Source organism: Meriones unguiculatus, chromosome 3 (genome assembly GCF_030254825.1).
Source record: "Meriones unguiculatus strain TT.TT164.6M chromosome 3, Bangor_MerUng_6.1, whole genome shotgun sequence".
In the NCBI taxonomy this organism is placed as follows: Eukaryota; Metazoa; Chordata; class Mammalia; order Rodentia; family Muridae; genus Meriones; species Meriones unguiculatus.
The window spans coordinates 180,962,076-180,980,438 of record NC_083351.1 but is presented as its reverse complement, the minus strand read 5'-3'; the positions used below and the strand labels follow the sequence as shown (position 1 = coordinate 180,980,438).

The 18,363-nt window shown below is 50.5% G+C and overlaps 1 protein-coding gene across 7 annotated transcripts in view; it reads right to left on the bottom strand.

The window, feature by feature from the left end:
• Rgs3 (regulator of G protein signaling 3) overlaps positions 1-18,363 on the bottom strand; it is a 116,154-nt gene that overhangs the window by 72,721 nt on the left and 25,070 nt on the right. For 2 of the 7 annotated variants that reach the window (XM_060381172.1, XM_060381167.1), the window contains exons 6-12: positions 12,900-12,960; positions 11,759-11,849; positions 11,222-11,265; positions 4,717-4,798; positions 3,484-3,589; positions 2,604-2,952; positions 2,193-2,229 (exon numbers count right to left, since the gene is read on the bottom strand). In XM_060381172.1, the coding sequence (XP_060237155.1) occupies positions 2,193-2,229; positions 2,604-2,952; positions 3,484-3,589; positions 4,717-4,798; positions 11,222-11,265; positions 11,759-11,849; positions 12,900-12,960 (770 nt within the window). The other 5 variants (XM_060381168.1, XM_060381171.1, XM_021648829.2 and 2 more) reach the window with 5 other exon arrangements.

The window sequence follows — 18,363 nt, the reverse complement described above, 5'->3', positions numbered from 1 at the left end:
GTGGTGACTCTGAGGTCATTCTGCCTTCACAAGACATTGGCCCTGGGGCATAGGGCAACTACAGCCAGACAGGCACGGTAAGCTCTGGAAAGGCCTCAGACCCTGTTCAATGCAAGATGGCCTAAACTGTCCCTGTTTCCGATATTCAAAAGAAAGGCCGCCTTCTGGCAGGCAGGTGGAACCAAAGGACAGCACCCTGGTGACAGCCCTAACCTCTGGACAACCCAGGTGTGTGTGAGGGAAACCATGCGCCCGGAACTTCACTCCTTCTTCTCAACTCAGGACTTGAGGCTGCAAAGAATTAATCGATGGGAATGGAAAAAGACATATTTTGATACCTAAAGGATCACTGGGCTGAAATATAATAGGGGCTAGGGAGATGGCTCAGTTGGGAAAGCGCTTGCTGCACTATCCATGTAGAGCTGAGTCTAACCCTGATACCAGGTAAGAGGCTAGGCACGGGGGCATGTGCTTGTAATCCCAGCAGTAAGGAGGCTGAGACAGATGGATCCCTGAGGCTCTCTGGCTGGCCAGCCTAGCCTAATCAGCAAGTCTCGGGTCCCAGTGAGAGAGTCTGTCTCAATAAAATAAGGTGGATGGCCCCTGGGTTTGACCTCTGCTCTCCAAGTGCATGCACACACACACGCACACACACAGATCTGGACAGAAGGAATTCAAAACACTGACAGTGCTGTTGACACCAGCTTCTCTTCCTGACTTGTTCCTTTCCCTGAAGCTTAGGTGACTGTGCCCTTCTTGGCACTGAATTTTCAGAGAGGAATGAAAACACAGACACATTTTGGGACCTGGAACTGTTTGGGAAAGGACTGAAGAGCTCTCAGCCCATGTGTGTACACATGCATGGGTGACATATCTCTCTAGGCCCCTTCCTCAGTGACATTGCCGACGACCACGTCTGACAGCCAGAGGCACTCTGCTCAGCCACTCTGCTGAAGTTCCCCAAGTTTCTGTCTTCTGACAGGCCCCGGGTGTGATGCTGGAAACACACCAAGCCCAGCCCTGCCCCTAATAAAGTCACCATTTAGTAGTGACATATTTACTCTATTCTAATGTGCCCACAAAAAGCTTTTAGACACTTAGAATCACTACTGAGCTCCTCCCCAGAAGGAACACAACCTTTTTTTTCTGGCAGGCTAGGCCCAACTGCCCACAGGCCCCAGCAGGGAGAGGAAGGAGGTGCCTTCCATCAGCAACCCTGAGCCTGATGGGAGCCTCCTCTCCCCAAAGGCCCAAGTGCCCACTCTACAAATCATCTCTTATCACTAATGGAGGGAAACAGCACAGAAACAAATCTGAGAGAAGATGGGAAGAGGATACTCTCAGGGAGAGAGGCCAGGGGTGTTCTGCAGGCACTGAAAGGTTCAACCACACTCAAGGTAGGCCTCAGAGGTCACATGGCAAGGCTAGCCTCAACCTTCCAGACAAGCTGAACTTCTGGGTCAGGGCTCTGTGGCAGGTGTGTGAGGGCTTAAGGCCACCCCTGCCAACTACTGCACAGAGACCCATTTCCCAGGCTTCCTGGAGAAGTGGTTGCTTTATGCCAGCTTCCATTTCTGGCCAGAGGAGAAGAATTGGTTAAACAGCGCTGCCTCTGTGTGGCTCAGAGGTGGCTCTCCTGTACCACCCTCCAGCACGCAGGCAACTGCACACAACGTTTTTTTCGTAGACTCCTCCTTGCCCCGCAGCAGGAACAACTGATCCTGTTTTCTAAGTTAAGTGAGGAGGCAGTGATTTGCTCAAGCTGCACAACAGAAAGGCTCCGGCCTGAGGCCTCACAGCGCAGCATTCCATGACTGCTTCTCAGGGAGCTTTGAGCATGGTGCCTACAGACCCTTACAGATGTGGTTGCTCAGCAACACTGGATAACAGCCAAAATAAATGTCAAGTACCTGTCTCTTGGATGGTTCTCACCATCCCCCTCTACCACCTCAGTTTGGACTTTAAGAAAATACACACTCAAAAAGAAAAGAAAAGAAAAGAAAAGAAAAGAAAAGAAAAGAAAAGGAATACACACTCATTCAGCGAGGGGGAAAGGGGAGCAGGGAGGATAAGGGGTCCGTGTCAATACGCCGGGTAACCCCAGCTCAACTCAGAACAGGAAGTCGGAGCGACCTCAGCTGACCTCAACTATCTCTCCAGGCTGAGAGGGCTTAGCATTGAGGACAGCTCACCTTCAGTGACGTCCTCCTGGTACATAGGCCGCAGCAGCTGCAAGAGAAAGACAAAGGGCCCACCTCAGTCCCAAGAACAGGACAGAGCAGCCCAGCAAGGGGATGCACACAGGCCTGGAGGACAGGAAGTAGACTGTTTCAGGGCACGAGGGAAGCACGGTTGGCTTCTTAAGGGGAAGAGGTGGAATAGAGCTGAAAGAGGCTTCGTGTGCAATACAGCTGCGGCCCTTTGAGAGACCTCAACTTCCTTCATGGCAGCCTGTTCTGAAGTACATTCCAGGAATGTGGTCCATGTGTTAGGTAGGGCCCTAACAGCTAGACCATGGAGGTCCCACAATCCAATTTTCTGTTTTGGAAACATCCTAGCCTACCACAGGGACCCAGTAGCCTTTCACATCCAGCTGTCCACACCTGGGGTCCAGGATGCATCGGAGCCAAGATGATGTAGTTGGGGTCGGTGGACATGGTGGCCCGGGACAGTGCAGGCAGAGTGTGCTGGCTGCTGTGCTTGCCCACCTCCGTGAGGCGCTCCCAGCCACCGAGCAGCAGCCTGTCAGAGTTGTCGCACACCAGGTGGCAGCTGTGGCGATGCTCAGAGCGTACCGGGGCCCCGTGAGTACAGTTTTTCTCCCTCTTGGAGGGTGACAGAAGGTCATGGGTGGACTTGAAAGTGGTCCGCCGCAAGATTCCACCGTCTGGCGCCGGCTTCACCTGCGGGACCACGCGCCATACGAGCAGGGTGATCTCCTTGGGACAGCTCCTAGAAATTCCACAGAGAAGGTCAGACTGGGGGAGACCGGAGGCAGTCAGGGTAGGAAGCCTGCAGGGCGGAGGGCAAGAGAAAGAAGCCAAGTAGGAGCGAGCGAAATGCAATTCTCATGGCATTCCGGAAGCAGACCCAAGTGAACCATTAAAGTGTCACCCTGCCAGAGTCAAAGAGCTCAGATATTTCACAGAATAAACTTTCAATTGTGCAGTTGAAACCCTTAAACAACATTCAGTAGCAGGCGTGATTAGCTGAAGTGGAACCAGCCCCTCCCCCTCCGGAACCACGGCAGGAACCGCTGGGTCTCCTCAGAGCATCTTTCCTGCTGTTTGCTGCGGGATCGAAATTCATCTGAGCCTGATCCTTCCATTTCCAGGCCAAGAAACAGATTCCCCAAGGAGTGATGTAAATTGCTCACAGCTGGGCAGAGAGCAGAAAGAGCAGAATAGAGCAAGGCAGTGTGCCCAGGGCCGGGTGGGGAAGAGGCGCCCTCAGAGGTTTCTGCTGCCCACCGCCCCCTGTCACCGGATCTCGTGAGCCAGCTCCACACATTTCCAGTGCTCCACGGACTTCTCATTCAGTTTTAGCACTGTGTCCAGCTGCTGCAGCCCTGCCCTCTCTGCTGGGCCCCCTGCAAGGACAAAGAAGAGCCACTCAAGGACCACTGGGGCCAAAGACTTCCTCAAAAATCCTGGAGTCCTTTGCATCCCTGGTGACACTGAACAATAATTGTCGTTTTCCTCTCTGTTGCTCCGTCTGGGAAAAGAGGTGCTGAACTAGGTAGCTACCAAAGGCAAAGGCGCCCTTTGTCTTCTCCTCTCACAGGACTTGTGCCTCATTCCCACCATTGTCCCTCTCCAAAGGTCCCCTGGAACAGTAAGGAAATAATATCTTTTTTGGCAGTGAAGGTGTGGAGTTGGGGAGGGAAGGAAGGAGAGAGAGAACATATGTGCACACGCATATATAAGCCAGGGGACAAACTGCACATGTGTCTTTACTGGGCACTGTCTTTTTGTTTTTTGTTTGTTTGTTTGTTTGTTTGTTTGTTTTAAGACAGGGTCTCTCACTGGCCTGGGACTCAGGTTAGTGAGTGAGTCCCAATGATTCTCTTTTCTCTGCCTCTCTAGTAATATAATTACAAGCATGAACCACAATGCCTGGCTTCCTTTTTATTTTGCATGGGTTCTGGAGACCAAATTCAAGTCCTTGCCCTTGCAAGGTGAGTACTACACTGAGTGACCTTCCCAGACTCTGCTGTCTCTTTCTGTTTGTTTTGCTTGAAGGTTTTTCTGTCTGCTTTGGTCTGGGTTTCTGGTGGGATTGTGGGGGCGGGGACAGAGTGGCAGTCTCATGATCTAGGACAGGCTAGCTTTGAACTTCCAGCAATCCTCCTGCGTCTGCCTCCGGAGTGTAGGGTTGGATGTGTGAGCCACCACACCCAGCTAGAAATGGCGTTGAGTGGGCTTTGAGATAGGATAAGAGTTCATAAATGGCTTTCAACTCCTCGGCAACCATAACAATTAAAATTTAGTTCCCCTTCTCAGGAATCAAAATACAAAACCTATTTTCATTTTGATAAAAACAAACCAAAAAAAGGCTCTATTTTCATAAACCTCAGATTCATCTGTTGGTCATTCAAAAATATTATTCTTTTCCCTTTGAAAGCCCAGACTCTAATCCAACTCCAGCTCCAAACTGTCTGTAAAGTCCAGCTGTCTGGTGGGAGAACGGGGCTGCCAACCTGTGTCGTTCACTTACCAGAATCCACAGCCTGCACTCGGACCGGAGAGTCACAGCAGATGGTGAAGCCGAAGCCGTCTTTCCCCCTCGGGATAGTAATCTAGGACACAGCCCTGTCCAGTTACTCCAGGGTTTCCAAGCCGAAAAGCCTATCAGCCCCACCCTGTGCCACCTTCCTCTCCATAGGAGCCAGAGCTGAGACTGGCTGGTCTGCCTCTCTCTATCCCTGCTTAAGACCCAGCATCTCAAAAAAAATGACTTATGAGCCAAACAGCTCAGCAGAGAGCAGAAGGCAGAGGGCAGAGGGCAGAGGGCAGAGGACAGAGTAAACCTTACCCTAACAGCCCCAGCTCTTTACCCAGGAGCTATCTGGAATTGTGCCTCCCCTCCCCGCTGAAGCCAGCTGCCTGCCTCACTCCCAGCTTCCTTTCCCACGAAGGTCTTGGGATCTCAGTCCAGGGTTTGCCTTGTGCTAGGGACCCAGAAATAAAGCCATGCTGGTGGCTGTCCTCCCGGAGCTCCAGGGTGGGAAAATGAGCACCGACTCTCAGCTGATGGCCAAGTGTCAAGAGAAGAGCACTGGGGTTCACGAGCATAGACAGGCTTGATCGGAGCCTCCAGACAGCCAGAAAGAGCGTTCCCAGGAGAGGAGGAAGGCAGAGGCAGAGCCAAGGCCTCATGGATAAACCTGCACTAGTGACAGTTTTCAATCTGCCTGCAAAGGGCTATGTGTATGGGAGGGCCACAGCCCCAATTTTCAGGACTTCTGCCAAAGGACAGACCCTGCTATCTGGGTGCTCTTTGCAGATCAGCTCTCTGCAATCCAACTCCTGCTATGAGTCATACATTGCCCAGGTACAAGGGACAGGGGCCCCTAGGGAGTAGCACTTGGTCTCTGGCTCTAGAGGGCACAGGTCCACACCAACCTCTCCAAAGGGAAAAAGAGTATGACAGGCAACAGAGAAAATAGGGCTGAGTAGCAGTCAGGCCTGTGTGGCCTCAGACCTCATGCCTGTGTGTGGCATGAGTTCAGCAAAGGCTTTGTCAGTTAGGGCGGTGACAGCATTTCACCTAAAGGATGTTTCCATCTAGGGCTTTGAAAATGGCTTAGTGCGATGGTTTTCAACCTTCCTAATGCTGAATACAATTCCTCATGTTGTGACTTCAACCATAAAGTTTCATTGCTTCTTTCAAACTGTAATTTTGCTACTGTAATGAATCGTAAATATCTGATATGCAGGATATCTGACATGTGACCTCTGTGAAAGGGTGTCTGTGAAAGGACCCCTTGAAAGGGTCACACCCCACAGCCTGAGAACCACAAGCTTAACAGGTAACAGCACAGCCACTACTCTTGCTAATACTAGCACTTTTCCCAGTTCTATTCCGAGCATCCTCCTCAGATGACTCCCAATCATCTGTAACTCCAGCTCTAGGGGACCCAACACCTCCGTCCTTCATGCACACATATAAACATTAAAAAAAAAAAAAAAAAACAAAACTTCTGAACAAAATCTTCAAAAAACAAAAAGAATGAGTCTGTGTGCAGCATGGACCACTGCTCATTCAGATTGCTAGGTCAGAAAATGGCTTCCGAGGGAGTCCCAAGACTTCTCTAGGACAGGGAAAGATGAGGGTAGGTCCCAACCAGGCACAAGGAAAAGGTGTCCTGGCTGGGGAGAGGAAGAAAACGATTCAGCATGCCTGGAATAGGTCAAGGGCACCAGCCTTTTGCAGAGCCTGCTGTCTCTTAGAACTGAGCACCTATATTCACCTGCTGGTCCCCCAAGGCCAGACATGAGGAAGGGGAGCAGGCAGGAGCCCAGGGTGACCAAAGGTCTCCGAGGTTCTGCTTCCCACAAGTCCTGGGCCTGGATTCAAAGCAAGTTTGTAAAACAGGAAATCTGACAGACAAGGGGGAGGGAGAGGGGGCAGGAAAAATACCCTGTTCCCATAAGAATTCTGGGAAAACACATAGCTAAGACAGGAAGAGAAGGAAAAAAGTGGAAAGAAAGCAAAACAAAGCCGGGAGTGAATGTGGAAAGCTGGAGGGATGAGAGACCTCTCATTGCCAGGCCAGCAGAGGCCCAGAGAAGGCAGCAGGGGCCACTCTGTGGACCTGACAGGGGACTTGCAGCCCATCCTCCACTACACACACAAACCTTTCTAGCCCTGAGCCCACCCTACACCACAGGCTGCTGAGGGCGACTCCTCAGGCCTGGAGGGTAAGCCCAGCTCCCCGGCCTCAAGATGAATGTGTATCCATGTTCTGGTGCTCTGGCCAGGCAGGGACAGGCGCCTCTTCACCCCTCAACCCTTAGTGCCACCCCAAAGAATGATCCCACCCCACCGGCAAGCATAGGAGCGGCAGGAGGGGGGATATGAAGAAACAACGGCAGCTCCTGGCTCTGTGGGTAGAGCGGACTGCAATGGAACCATTGCTCTGGCCATCGTGACCTCTGAGCATGCAGTGGGTGGTGTCCATAGTCTGTCTGTCACTATACCCCCAAGGAATACAGCTTCAGCAACCCCACTTTACAGAGAAGGTAATCAAGGCCCAAAGTGAGGGAGTGCACCCCAGCCTTCCTCTCTGACCTTGGGCTCAAGGAGGAAGACAATCCCCTCCTGACTCTGGGACCTCAGCAGCTCCTGGCAGTGTCCTTCCCAGGGTGGTTCATTCTCTTGCCTGTCAAGGGCAAGCTCTGCCATTGCTTCTGTGTCTCGGCCATGCCAGCACCTCCTGAGTGGACTCCTGACCCTAACTGCTGGCATTTACTGACCACTCCCTAGATGTGGGCAGCAGACACAAGCCAAGCACTTTATGGATCACCCCTTTGCTCCCGCAGGCTTGTCTCTATTTTACTTCTTCCTATTTTAGGGACAGGGGACTGTGATTTTCTTAGGGGAGTCGGTTAAAGTGGACCACCAAGGACTAGAGCTATTTTCCCACAGAAAGCGTAGTGCTCTCAGCTCTGTCCCAGCTCCTAAGGAGGGGCCAGGCCACGGTCCAGTCCAGGTATGTCCTAGGTCCCACTCTGACCACCAGCACATCCTAGCCTTCTCGCCCCTTGGCGCAAGGATACCTGGGATTTCATTACCTTCTATCTAGTGCTCACCCTGCCTCACCACCTAAATGCTCTTGCGGCAGGAAATGCCCTGTCCAACTGCGGGCAAGCGGAGAGCATAGGTTGGGGCCAGCAGGGCAAGACTTGAGAGTAGGGAAGGAGGAAAGGGACATCTGGATTCCCGAGTAACAGAGGCAGGTGCAGGGGACCCCATGGGCTTCTCCCCATGACCCACACAATAAGGAATTGGGACCCAGATTCTAACGAGGGCCTTCTCTGTATCTTTACAGTCAGAACAACTTGCGTGCCCTTTGCAGCTTGGACTCTACCCAAATCTGGCTATCTTTTCCCTTTCTCCCTACCCCGACCCCCAGTGCTTTTTTATAAGAAAGAAAAGCCTAGTTCTAGAAGAGTCTCCGGGGTGACCATGACTGTTACTCCTGGCTCTGCCTTGCTGCTCAGCCCAGGACCTAAGAGACAGCCTCAGTGGAGGAGCACTCCAACGCCACGGGAGTGTGGAGTCACATGCAGGCATATGGCCCCAGGGAGGACAGATGCATACATCCTATCCCACACAGAAGCACATAGCAGTACTCACAGGAGACATACTGGGCAAGCTTCCCGCCAGAAAGAGGAAAGTTATCACTACTACAGTTTCTGGGAGCCACTTAGCTCCCGAGCCCGAAACCACGAAAATCTCAGACCCGAGATGTTCTTTTAAAAAAAAATAAACAAACAACCACCTCCTCCCAGATGATAAAAGAAAAAAATCATCTAAATCATTTCATCAAGGATACAGCCCATGGGTAAGACAACACTCAGAAACGGCCTCAACTGCCTGTAACGCTGGGTCATGGGTACAGCCCCTGCCTCCAACTTCCCCACACACACACACACACCAAAATGTGCCTACAGGGAACAGGGGGAGGCATAAAAAGGCCTTGTGGAGAAAGAGAAAGAAACCTCCATATGGATGACCCCCCATCCCTGACCCCCAACGTCACAGGGTACCCCGGGGGAATCGGGCACCCACCTGCCGGTAGCGGCGTTCTGAGCACACCTTGCAGAGCCCATTGGCGCGGTTCATGGCTGCGGGTTCTGCCTCAGCTGCCTCCCCATGAAAACCCAGCTCTCCCCCCCAGCAGTGGGAGCCCACACTGCGCCCGTCAGCCTGGCATGACCGCCCTGGGAAGCCCGCCCCTCAGAAGAATGGCAGGAAATCACCTCTCACCTCCCCAAGCCCTGTCTGTGCTGTGTGCCTCTGCAGATAAGCCCGAAGGCTTCCTGAGACCTCAGAATGACAAGGAAGAGGGAGAGTTTTATATTAAAATTCCTGTCAACTAGTTAGTATTCCTCGAGCCTGGCGGGGAGAGGGCGCCTTTGTTCTGGCTGCATTCTCTGCCCTGGGCCACTCTGTAAGTCCAGTGTTCTCACAAACACCCCTCGCTGCCTGCTGGAGGGAAACTCAAGCAGAAAACATGCCCTGTTCTGTAACAGTATGCCTCCCTGCAAATCCTGGTGTCCCCAGAAGCAAACCCAGCAGACTAACCTAGCAGGGACAATCCGGGGTGCCCTGAGCACTGTACCCATAAACAACACATCTTAAGTCAGGGAAGACAAGATATCTGGAGACTGATGGGCTCTCAGGAGCTACTAACTGTCAGCCTCTTCACTCACAAGACTGGGCTGTGTGGAGAGGCTGGTGGCACACAGGCCATATAGCCAAATGGGCAAATGGGTTCCCAGCCATGGGGACACCTGCTTCCACATCGTAACAGCAAAGAAATTGAAGCCAAAAGAGGGAACGGTCAAATGCCAGGTTAGAGCCCAGGCCTTGCAGTTAGCACCTTGTAGGCCCAGGATCAGGTCCTGTGAGTAGCACAGCATGAGCTCAGGCCCTCTGCCCTGCTAGGCACCCTTGGAGCAGCCACCTGCTCACTCATGTCGTTAGAACAGAGGCTGTCTCCTGGTGTGGTTCCTAAGTGACCATGGACAGGTGATCTACACCTCCCGGTCTTTCAGTGGAGGATTTGAATAAGGGACCTCTTATCCCCCCCCCCACTCTGTCACAGTGCTCTGTGGACATCTTCTGGTATACAAGCTTACAAATCCAATTCACCTGAGAAGAGTGTCCTCGGGGGCATGGGACAGTGTACAGATTCTAGCACAAAGCAGGTTTGTCACAGGCCACCTAGAGCCTCGCAATGTTGATATCCAAGTAATTCCCACATATTACCAGGGTGGCTCCATGGTCATTTCCTCCTCACAGAGAGTGGGGAGATCTTTGGAACTGTCCCTGAAGCTAGAGGAAGCTTCTAAACCAGTGAAACCATAGAAAAACACGTCTAGCAAGTTGCTATAGCACTATAATGGGAGACAGATGTTTGCACAGGACACACGGAAATTACCTCAAATGAAACAGGTTGCAGTTCAGTCCCTCCATCCCATTGCTAGAGCCAGATGCTCAGAGGCCATGGGCAGTAAGCAGCTGCTCTAATGGGTAATGATGCTCTTTCTGAATAGACTGAAACAAAGCTCTGTCCCAGAACCCAGCACCAGGCCGGGGCCCTCTAGGTATAACCACCCCATAGTGTATGAGGGGACAGATGAGCGCACAACAGCACCCAAGGGGCTAATTGCAATACAAGAGGTCAAGGAGCATGCCAACACCAACACCATGTCTTCTTAGTGAGGACACACTAGAGACATGTCTTCTTAGCACAGTCCACAAAAGGGATGAAAACACACCCTTTTCAGAGGTCCTGTCAACCTCTTGCTGGCTGTGTGGCCACACCAACACAGCACCCTTGGATCGGTGTGTCCCCTTATCTATTTGTAAGGTGGGGTGGTGTCTACAACCTCACAGGAGGCGGCGAGAGTTAGCTCACAATAGTACCCAAGGGGCTAATTAATTCCCGGGAGTTTGCTTTTCCTTCTCCTGGTTAGAGAAAACCATGAGTCACCGCGACAGGTTCTCCAAAGAAATCGAATAAACTTTGGACGGATCTCCCAAATCCCCGTATGATGCTCCTTCCTCTCTAGACTCAAGGCTGGTGGGAGGCCAGACACCTATCACTTCCAGGTTCAGAGTCACGGCTGCTTCTCAGCCCCAGCAGGCTTAACCCGGGAAGATGTCTTGGCCATGGTTCTAGGAAACAGAGGTTCTGGAGACCTGGGGCGGGGGGGGGGGGGGGACGGGACCTATCTAGTCACCGCCATTTCTTGGCTCTCTCTCACTCCTGCAAAGGTCATGAATAACCAAGACCTGTGTATAAGGCAACTTCCAATGGCACACCTTAGAAAAGTCAAGAAACCTTCACAAGGTATGACTTGCCAAGTTCCAAACACCAAATGCTGCCCTCTTTCACAGTCACTTCCTGAGCCAAGAAGTTAACAAAGAGGGGACCAGAGACCATGCTCAGATTCCACCAGCCCCAGCCAGAGGTGTCCCCACCTACCTGGATTTCCTTCCCATTCTCACTGGCCCCATCTCTTGGCATATCTGGAAGGTAATAGGGCTGAGTCAGAAAGCTCCTCTGGTACGAAGGTCCATGCCAGCCAGGGATGAGACTGTCAGGGCAATTCCTAGCTTCCAGGACAGAAGGATGCCAAAGTGCAGAGCAAGCAGAGGCTCAGTAGCCAGGGCTGTGAGAGAAAGCATGGTGCTGAGGGGACATGAAAGCCAAGCCCACGGCAGGCCTTAGAAGCATACCTGCAGAGGCAGGATTCCCATGGTAAGTAAGGTATTATGGAGAGGGCTTCTGAGAAATAAGGTCTGGGGAGGGGACTCTTGAGAAATCCTGATGCTTCTGTGAGTGAGGCAATGGAACTGATCTGTGTGAAGCCAGGTGGCACAAACTCTGAGGAACATCCATGAGATGTCCTGGGCAGGAGTAGCCTATGATCCTAAAGGCACTAGCAAGCAGTGCCACTGAGACAGAGGCTGATGCCTCGCTCAGTAAGGGTCGGGGAGTTTCAGCGTAGCCTGTACACACCTTTCAAGGGCTGGAGCCGCCGCCTAGCCACCTTGAGGTGCTTGGTCCGGCCCAGGCTCTCCGTTAGCAGATAGTACCAGCCACTGATCTCCTGCCGTGAAAGAAGGAATGAGACGTTCAGACCAAAGAGCCAGAGGGCAGAGGGCAAGGTACCACTAACCCCTCAAAACTACAGCTGGTATCACTCTTCAGAAGCACATGTTCTGGCTTCCCTGCCCCACGGTTGCTACCCGCAATCCAGGAAGCCTTCCCTGATGCTCTGGACAGAAGTGATCTTCCTCAGCCTCTTAGCTCTGGAGAAGAACTACGAACTCGGCTGCCTCCTGCCTCCTGTCTCCTGCCTCCTGTTTCCAGCCAGGCTCTTTGACATACTTAATATTGAGTCTGGTAAACAGTAGGTGCTCATTAAGCATTTGCTTACAGAACAAGAGAGAAAGAGTGAATAGCGGTAAAGAGGGCACAAAAGCAGACACTAGAGTCCCCTGTGCAGTCTTCATGAGAAGCACCTTTCTGAGAAGACTGAAGCCAAGGCTGAAGCCGGGAGACCAAAAGAACCTCCACACAGCCATCTTCCGACTTCGTTCAAGGACACAAAGCTGGATGGCAGGCCACAAGGATGTTTGCAGATGTGCAAGAGAAGTGCAGCCCTCCCTATCCAGGGCTTGCAGTTTGGGGCTGCAGTGCCAAGCAAGGGCAGGCGAGTGACAGTGACCCAGAGGAGGGGTCTCCTGGGCCCATGTCCTCCCCCAACCAGAGAGGAATGTCCCTGCTGCTCACTCCATCTGAGCGCTTCCTGCACCCGGGAGACATATCAAGAGGATTCCTCTAGAGGGGTACCAGGCATGCCTGCTCCCCTCATCCAAAGCAGGTTAGGACTTGCCAAAGTCCTTCATGACATTCTGGTGTCCAGATTCAGCACTTCCTAGGGAGCCTAGGGGCTGCCAAACTTCTCTCTGGAAGGGGATCCAAACTCTTAGCCAGGCCAGTGACAATAACTGCCAATAATTTAGGCTACAAATACCCGTTCAATGGGACACCATGTCACAGAGAGCAGCTCAACCCAAGCATTTCCAGGGTCAGCATAACTGTACCAGCCAGGGCCTAGGTGGACTATTGCTTCAGAAACTTCCTGTGAACTCACCTTGTCCAGAGACAAGAGGGACCTCACCCCAAAGCTCATGCAGCCAATGAGTGGGCATTGCCTAGGAGAAGAGCAGAGGGTGAGTCTTGCTTCTACCTCTTCTGTTCCTTTGTCCTCCCCTCTTTGTGAGTCAGGTGGAGGAGTTGTATCCAGTTTCCAGAGGAAAACACCAAGCTCACTTGGTCCCCTTCCCAAGGACATGGAATAGCAGTCAGATCTGAGGAAACCCGAGCCTCCTAGGTCAGGGCAAACTTTCTGGATAACTTTCTGGAACACATAGCAGAACAAGAGCTTAGCCTACTGCAAGGTGGGACTCCTTACGTTTTTTGGGGGGAAAGGCACATTCTCTGTCGCCACAGCTCAGGCTACCTTGAGGGTTTTAGCTGTTATATCGCTGGCTAGATAAAACAGGGTTGTCACCATCAGAGCCTCTTAGCCACCACCTCAGCTGTATGGACGTGCAGTAAGAGGAAAGTAATAGGACTTCAGCTCCTGTAGCTTTGCCTCACATCCAAGCAGGACCTAAGTGGTTCTCAGATGGCTGGAGACCAAGTTCCAAATATACCCGACATACAAAAGTCACCGTTACCCATCTGACCCAACTGTCAACGGGGCAGGCAGGCATGAACCACCATCAGGCCTCATACATTGCCAGACTAGGGTGAGGGTTAAAGTTCAAGCTGGGCCTCTTGGGTGACAGAAATTCAAAGTGCCTAGAGAATGTCCAACTATCAGGAACTGATTAACAGGTTTTAATAATGATGGCACTGATTAATGCTAATGAAATGCCAAAGCTTGCTGTCATCAGAGCAAAGGGCGTATACAAAGCTGCAGTTTCATGGGAAACAGAGTGGCAAAAACAAAAACACAAAAAACAAAACAAAACAAAAAACTATTGCTGTTTCTGGTAGGTGAGGCTGTTAGCAATTTTTGTTTCAAATCTTCAACAAGGAAGCAGTCACTGCTCTTGCAATGGAAGGGGCGGTGAACGGACTTTTAAGGACCTACCTTGTGCAGCATTCTACTTGGCCCTGATACTTGAGCCTTTTGTGAGTTTTTGGGTTTGTTTTGTTTTTCTTCCCCTCCTCTCCTTCTATAGCTCCCAACTCAGATTTCTCTGTAGCCTGGCTTAATTTCTATCCACATACCCCACATGTTTAGCCTGGACCTTAGTGCTAGCAGCCCAGTTTTCACTATCTGAAGAGCCCTCGTGTGTGGAGGAGTTGGCCTGTCCTGGGAGGCACAGTGTTAAAGCCAAAGATGCAAGTAGGAAACTCCCTGCAGATGCCGCTCCAAAGAAGAGTCCAGACCAGGAGGCAGCTCTCAACTGCATCAAAGAGCTGCCTGCAAAATCCGCCTGAGATTTTGAGCTGTAGAGCTCATGCCTAGATTTAAACCAAGTTGGTTCAAGTTCTGGGCACTGGACACTGAGATGGCTCTCCAGGGATACTTCAAGGCACCCACCCAGGTCAAGCAGAGGTCTCGACGCCTCCATAAATACCAATTGTTTGGATTCTCTGGAAAGGGTGGCAGCCTGCCACCCGATAGTTTTACAACAAAAACCAGCTTCTCCCAGGTGCCCAACTCAAGCGATGGGTGGGGACACAGAGTACTGCAGACTGGTCCCCAACACCGGCCTACCAATCCATGTTCTGAATCACAGCCACAGGGCTGGGGCCTCAGCGTTCAGCCAGCTATCTCTCTCCATAGCCACAGGGCTGGGGCCTCAGCGTTCAGCCAGCTATCTCTTTCCATGGCATCTTTGGCTAAGTGGCTCGTGGCTCCTCCCCCGTCACCATCCTACAAGACCTCAAGGAGGGTAATGCAGTCATTCTAATTAAACACCCCTTCACTTTCCTACCCCACCATTCTGAACAAATAGTCCTCCCTCTTGGAAAGGGGCCAGAGTGCTGCTAGCAGGCTAGATGCACACAGCAGGCACCGGATAGCTGCCACTGGAGGATTCACAGCCTTTACAGATTCTCCCAGTGTGCTTCCTGGCAAGTTTGTTTTTCTCGTCAGCACATTTGGGAGAGCCTTGGCTGGTAGTGAGGTGATGTACACTCATGCTGTCGATTTCCCTGTCTCCAGGCTGGGGCTTTTGTTGTAACAAACACTGCCTCTCCCTTCTCTTCTGTAAGTGGAATTTTTATTCCCTGGTGCTTAGAGAATGCTAAATGGTTAATAGCCTCCCTTGAGCTTTGCTTCCTGCTAAGGGGCCTCCAATGATTTCATGATCATTCAGGCAGAGTAAATTGTCACAATTAATGTCCACAAGCAGGAACCTCTCTCTGAGTGTTCTTCAATTAGCTACTTCTGAAGGCTGCTTTTGCGAACCCTTTGGAGAAAAAACTGCTTATAAAAGCAGCCTGAGCAGACAGCAAGCTACCAGCCAGCTTACCAACTTGGGCCGGTTCAGGAGAAGCTGGCAATTTCCCTCTGTGAAGAGGCTCTGGAACCACGCCTTGCTCACTGCTGACTGCCAAGGCTTCAGCTCCAGGCTTCTGCACTCAGCAAAGGCTTGACAAATGGGGGGAATCCATCATGCCCATGGTTGGCAGGCACTGGGCAAGGCGCCCCAGTGTTAAGGAAACAAGACAAATAGGCAGGAATTTAAATAGTAGTTCAAGACAGCAATACAGGGCCTGGCACAAGACAGAGTGAGATTGACAGATGAACAGTTTGGGCAACAAACTGTGAAGGCCCAAGAGGTGGTTAGGGCTAGGAGGCTTGCAGGAGGTCTAATGTGCAGTGCCAGGAGAATGGGAGGAAAGCATTTTGGAGGGAGGGGACAACCAGCACAAAGGCTCAGGATAACTTTCTGGAACACATAGCAGAACAGAGCTTAGCCTGCAAGGTGGGACTCCTTACGTTTTTTGGGGGGAAGGCACATTAATCCACTCTTTCAAGAACCCTAAACTATTTTATTTCACAGGGTTGCATAATTTGATCTTTATTTCTAGTTTGATTCCTTAAATTGAGTACGTGTCTTTCTACTTGTTTCTTTTTCTTTGTGCCACATACATGACCAGTTGCTGGGTCATGTCAAACATAAGCTTTCTGAAGTTAGGCCACTATCCTTCTCTCTGTTTGAGAAAGGGTTAAAGGAGAGGCTGTCCCGAGAGTATTGAGGGTGGTGTGAAAGGGTTAGACTAACTTTGTAACCTATATGTCTTTTAAAGCCTATAGTTTTGAGTTTTAGGTCCAGGTTAAGCTAAAGTCTCTTAGTACCTTTCCAGAGAGTGAAGAAATGTGACCCTATCCGTGAGGACAGATATAAAAAAGGGCAAGTAAGCAATGACCTTCACTCAGCAAAAGGAGGACCAGACCCTTGTCCTTGAGATAGCGTTTCTTAGCAACGAACCTAGACTTCTTCTGAGTAGCTTTTGACCTCCAGCCAAGAGCCCGCAGCCCTAATCTTCAAGGATGAGCTAACCACCCCCACCTTCAATTGCAGCTGCATCCACACTTGGCAGGACTGGCCAAGCTTGAACACCTAAGACTAATCAATTATCTTACTTTATAACTTCCTCATCCAATCCTAAATTGCCAAAACTAGAACTTCAAATCTCCCGCAATTTTTCTTTTAAAAACCTAAAGGCCTTTGTCTCCCGGTGCCACTCTTTGCTGACCAGCAGGGGTGACCCCATTGTACAATGGTTAATAAACCTCTTGCTTTTGCAACGAGTCTTGGTCTGGGGGAGTTTCTGGGAAGGGCACGATTGAACTCCTGAGCTGTGAGACCCCAGGTCTTACAGGTGCTTGCCACAGGGCCAAAAAGACCTTCCATACATGCAGCTACTGTTACAAGATCTGTTCTTTACTTTTATATATATTCATAATTATATATATATATATATATATATATATATGCTTTTCTTAAATCTATTCATTTCCTTTCATAACAGTCTTTCACACTGAAAAGTCAAATGTCTGTCTTTCAGAGGAACAATTACATTTCTCTCCAAGGTTGTTCTCTGGCAACAAGTTCAAAAGGTGCTGTAAATGATATTAGAAGCTTCAGTTTGGCTTCTGCTTATTTTCCAACAGGACTTCCAAACAGCTCAGCTCCATGTTCAAAGCACCCAAGGAATTAGATGGATTACCATTATCTGAGTGTGATTGCATCTTTAGGGTTCTGTTTCTTTAGAAGTTGTCGTGTGTATAATGTATAGTATACTGATAAGACATGAAAATGTGGGGTTTGCTTGAAAATGATCCACTGGCAAAGGGGAAAGGGGGTGGGGCAGAGAGAAGACTGAACACATGTTGATAACAGATGAGTTGGGGCTGTGCCGCTCTGGGGGTTGGTATCTACCTTCTCTGTTTATCTTTGAAAAGGTGTATAGTTGTTGTTTTTTTAAGTTTATCAAGCCACTTTATGAAAGTGGCTATAATTTATAAATACTCACAGAACTTTGAAATTGAAAACAAAAGGCCCTAGAGATGGTTGAATTTTACAAATAAGAAAATTGAGGCACAGAGCTGGGGAAGGCTGGTCCACAGTCTCCTGGCCAATGAGGGTGGCTCTCCTTCAGAGGCTCACTGCTTATCCCCAGCTCCTGCGGAAATGCTGACATAAACTGAAATCAAAAGCTCCCTCCCAGGATTCCATGTGTCTGTCGGGGGTGGGGAGGCAGGAGTATGTACACAGGTGTATAATGTCAGGCATCCTGCTCTTTCATCGATTATTCTCTCAGGACGAGGTCTCTCTCCAAAGCTAGTGCTAGGTAGGCAGCTGGAAAGCCCCAGTCATCTTCCTGTCTCTGACCCCGCACAGTGCTGGGACTTAGAGGCTTGTGTCCTGCTGCCATGCTTGGTTTTGGTTTTTTAGAGAGGGTTGTTTGTTTGTTTGTTTGTTTACATGAGGGCTGGGGTTCAAACTTAGACCCTCATGATTGCACAGCCATCTCCCAGCCCCACCAGGATGTCTTTGTGCACCCCGTCTCTAGTAGGCATCTACAGCCAGCACTGGGAGGACCTCTGCCTCTTGCAGCCCCCACATTTCAGAATGTGTCCCTACATGTTTGACTAGGTGGTCTATGTATAGCTATGCTACCTGTGCTGAGGAAACATCTCAAGGCTGGAGGAGCAAGCCACTGACAGGGAAGAAGGATGGCCTTGCAGTCATTTGTCATGGACAAGAGGCAGGACAGTGCACTGGGGTGTGACTACAAGCACAAAGACCTGAATGCTGACTGCCTGGACATGCAGCTGATTTTTTCTGCATTCCAGCTGTGTTACTCTGGACAAGATACATAACCTTTCTGTGCATCCTCTCCCATAAAAGAGCAGGGTGAGGATTAAATTACATAAGGCATGCTGTGGGCTTAATGTTCAAACAGAATAAACCAGAGTAAATGTTCATTGAGCACCAGCTGTTATATAACTTCAAGGTATTATGCCTTCATGGGCATTTGAAGGGAAGGAATCATAATCTTCACCCCTGAAAACCCTATTAAAT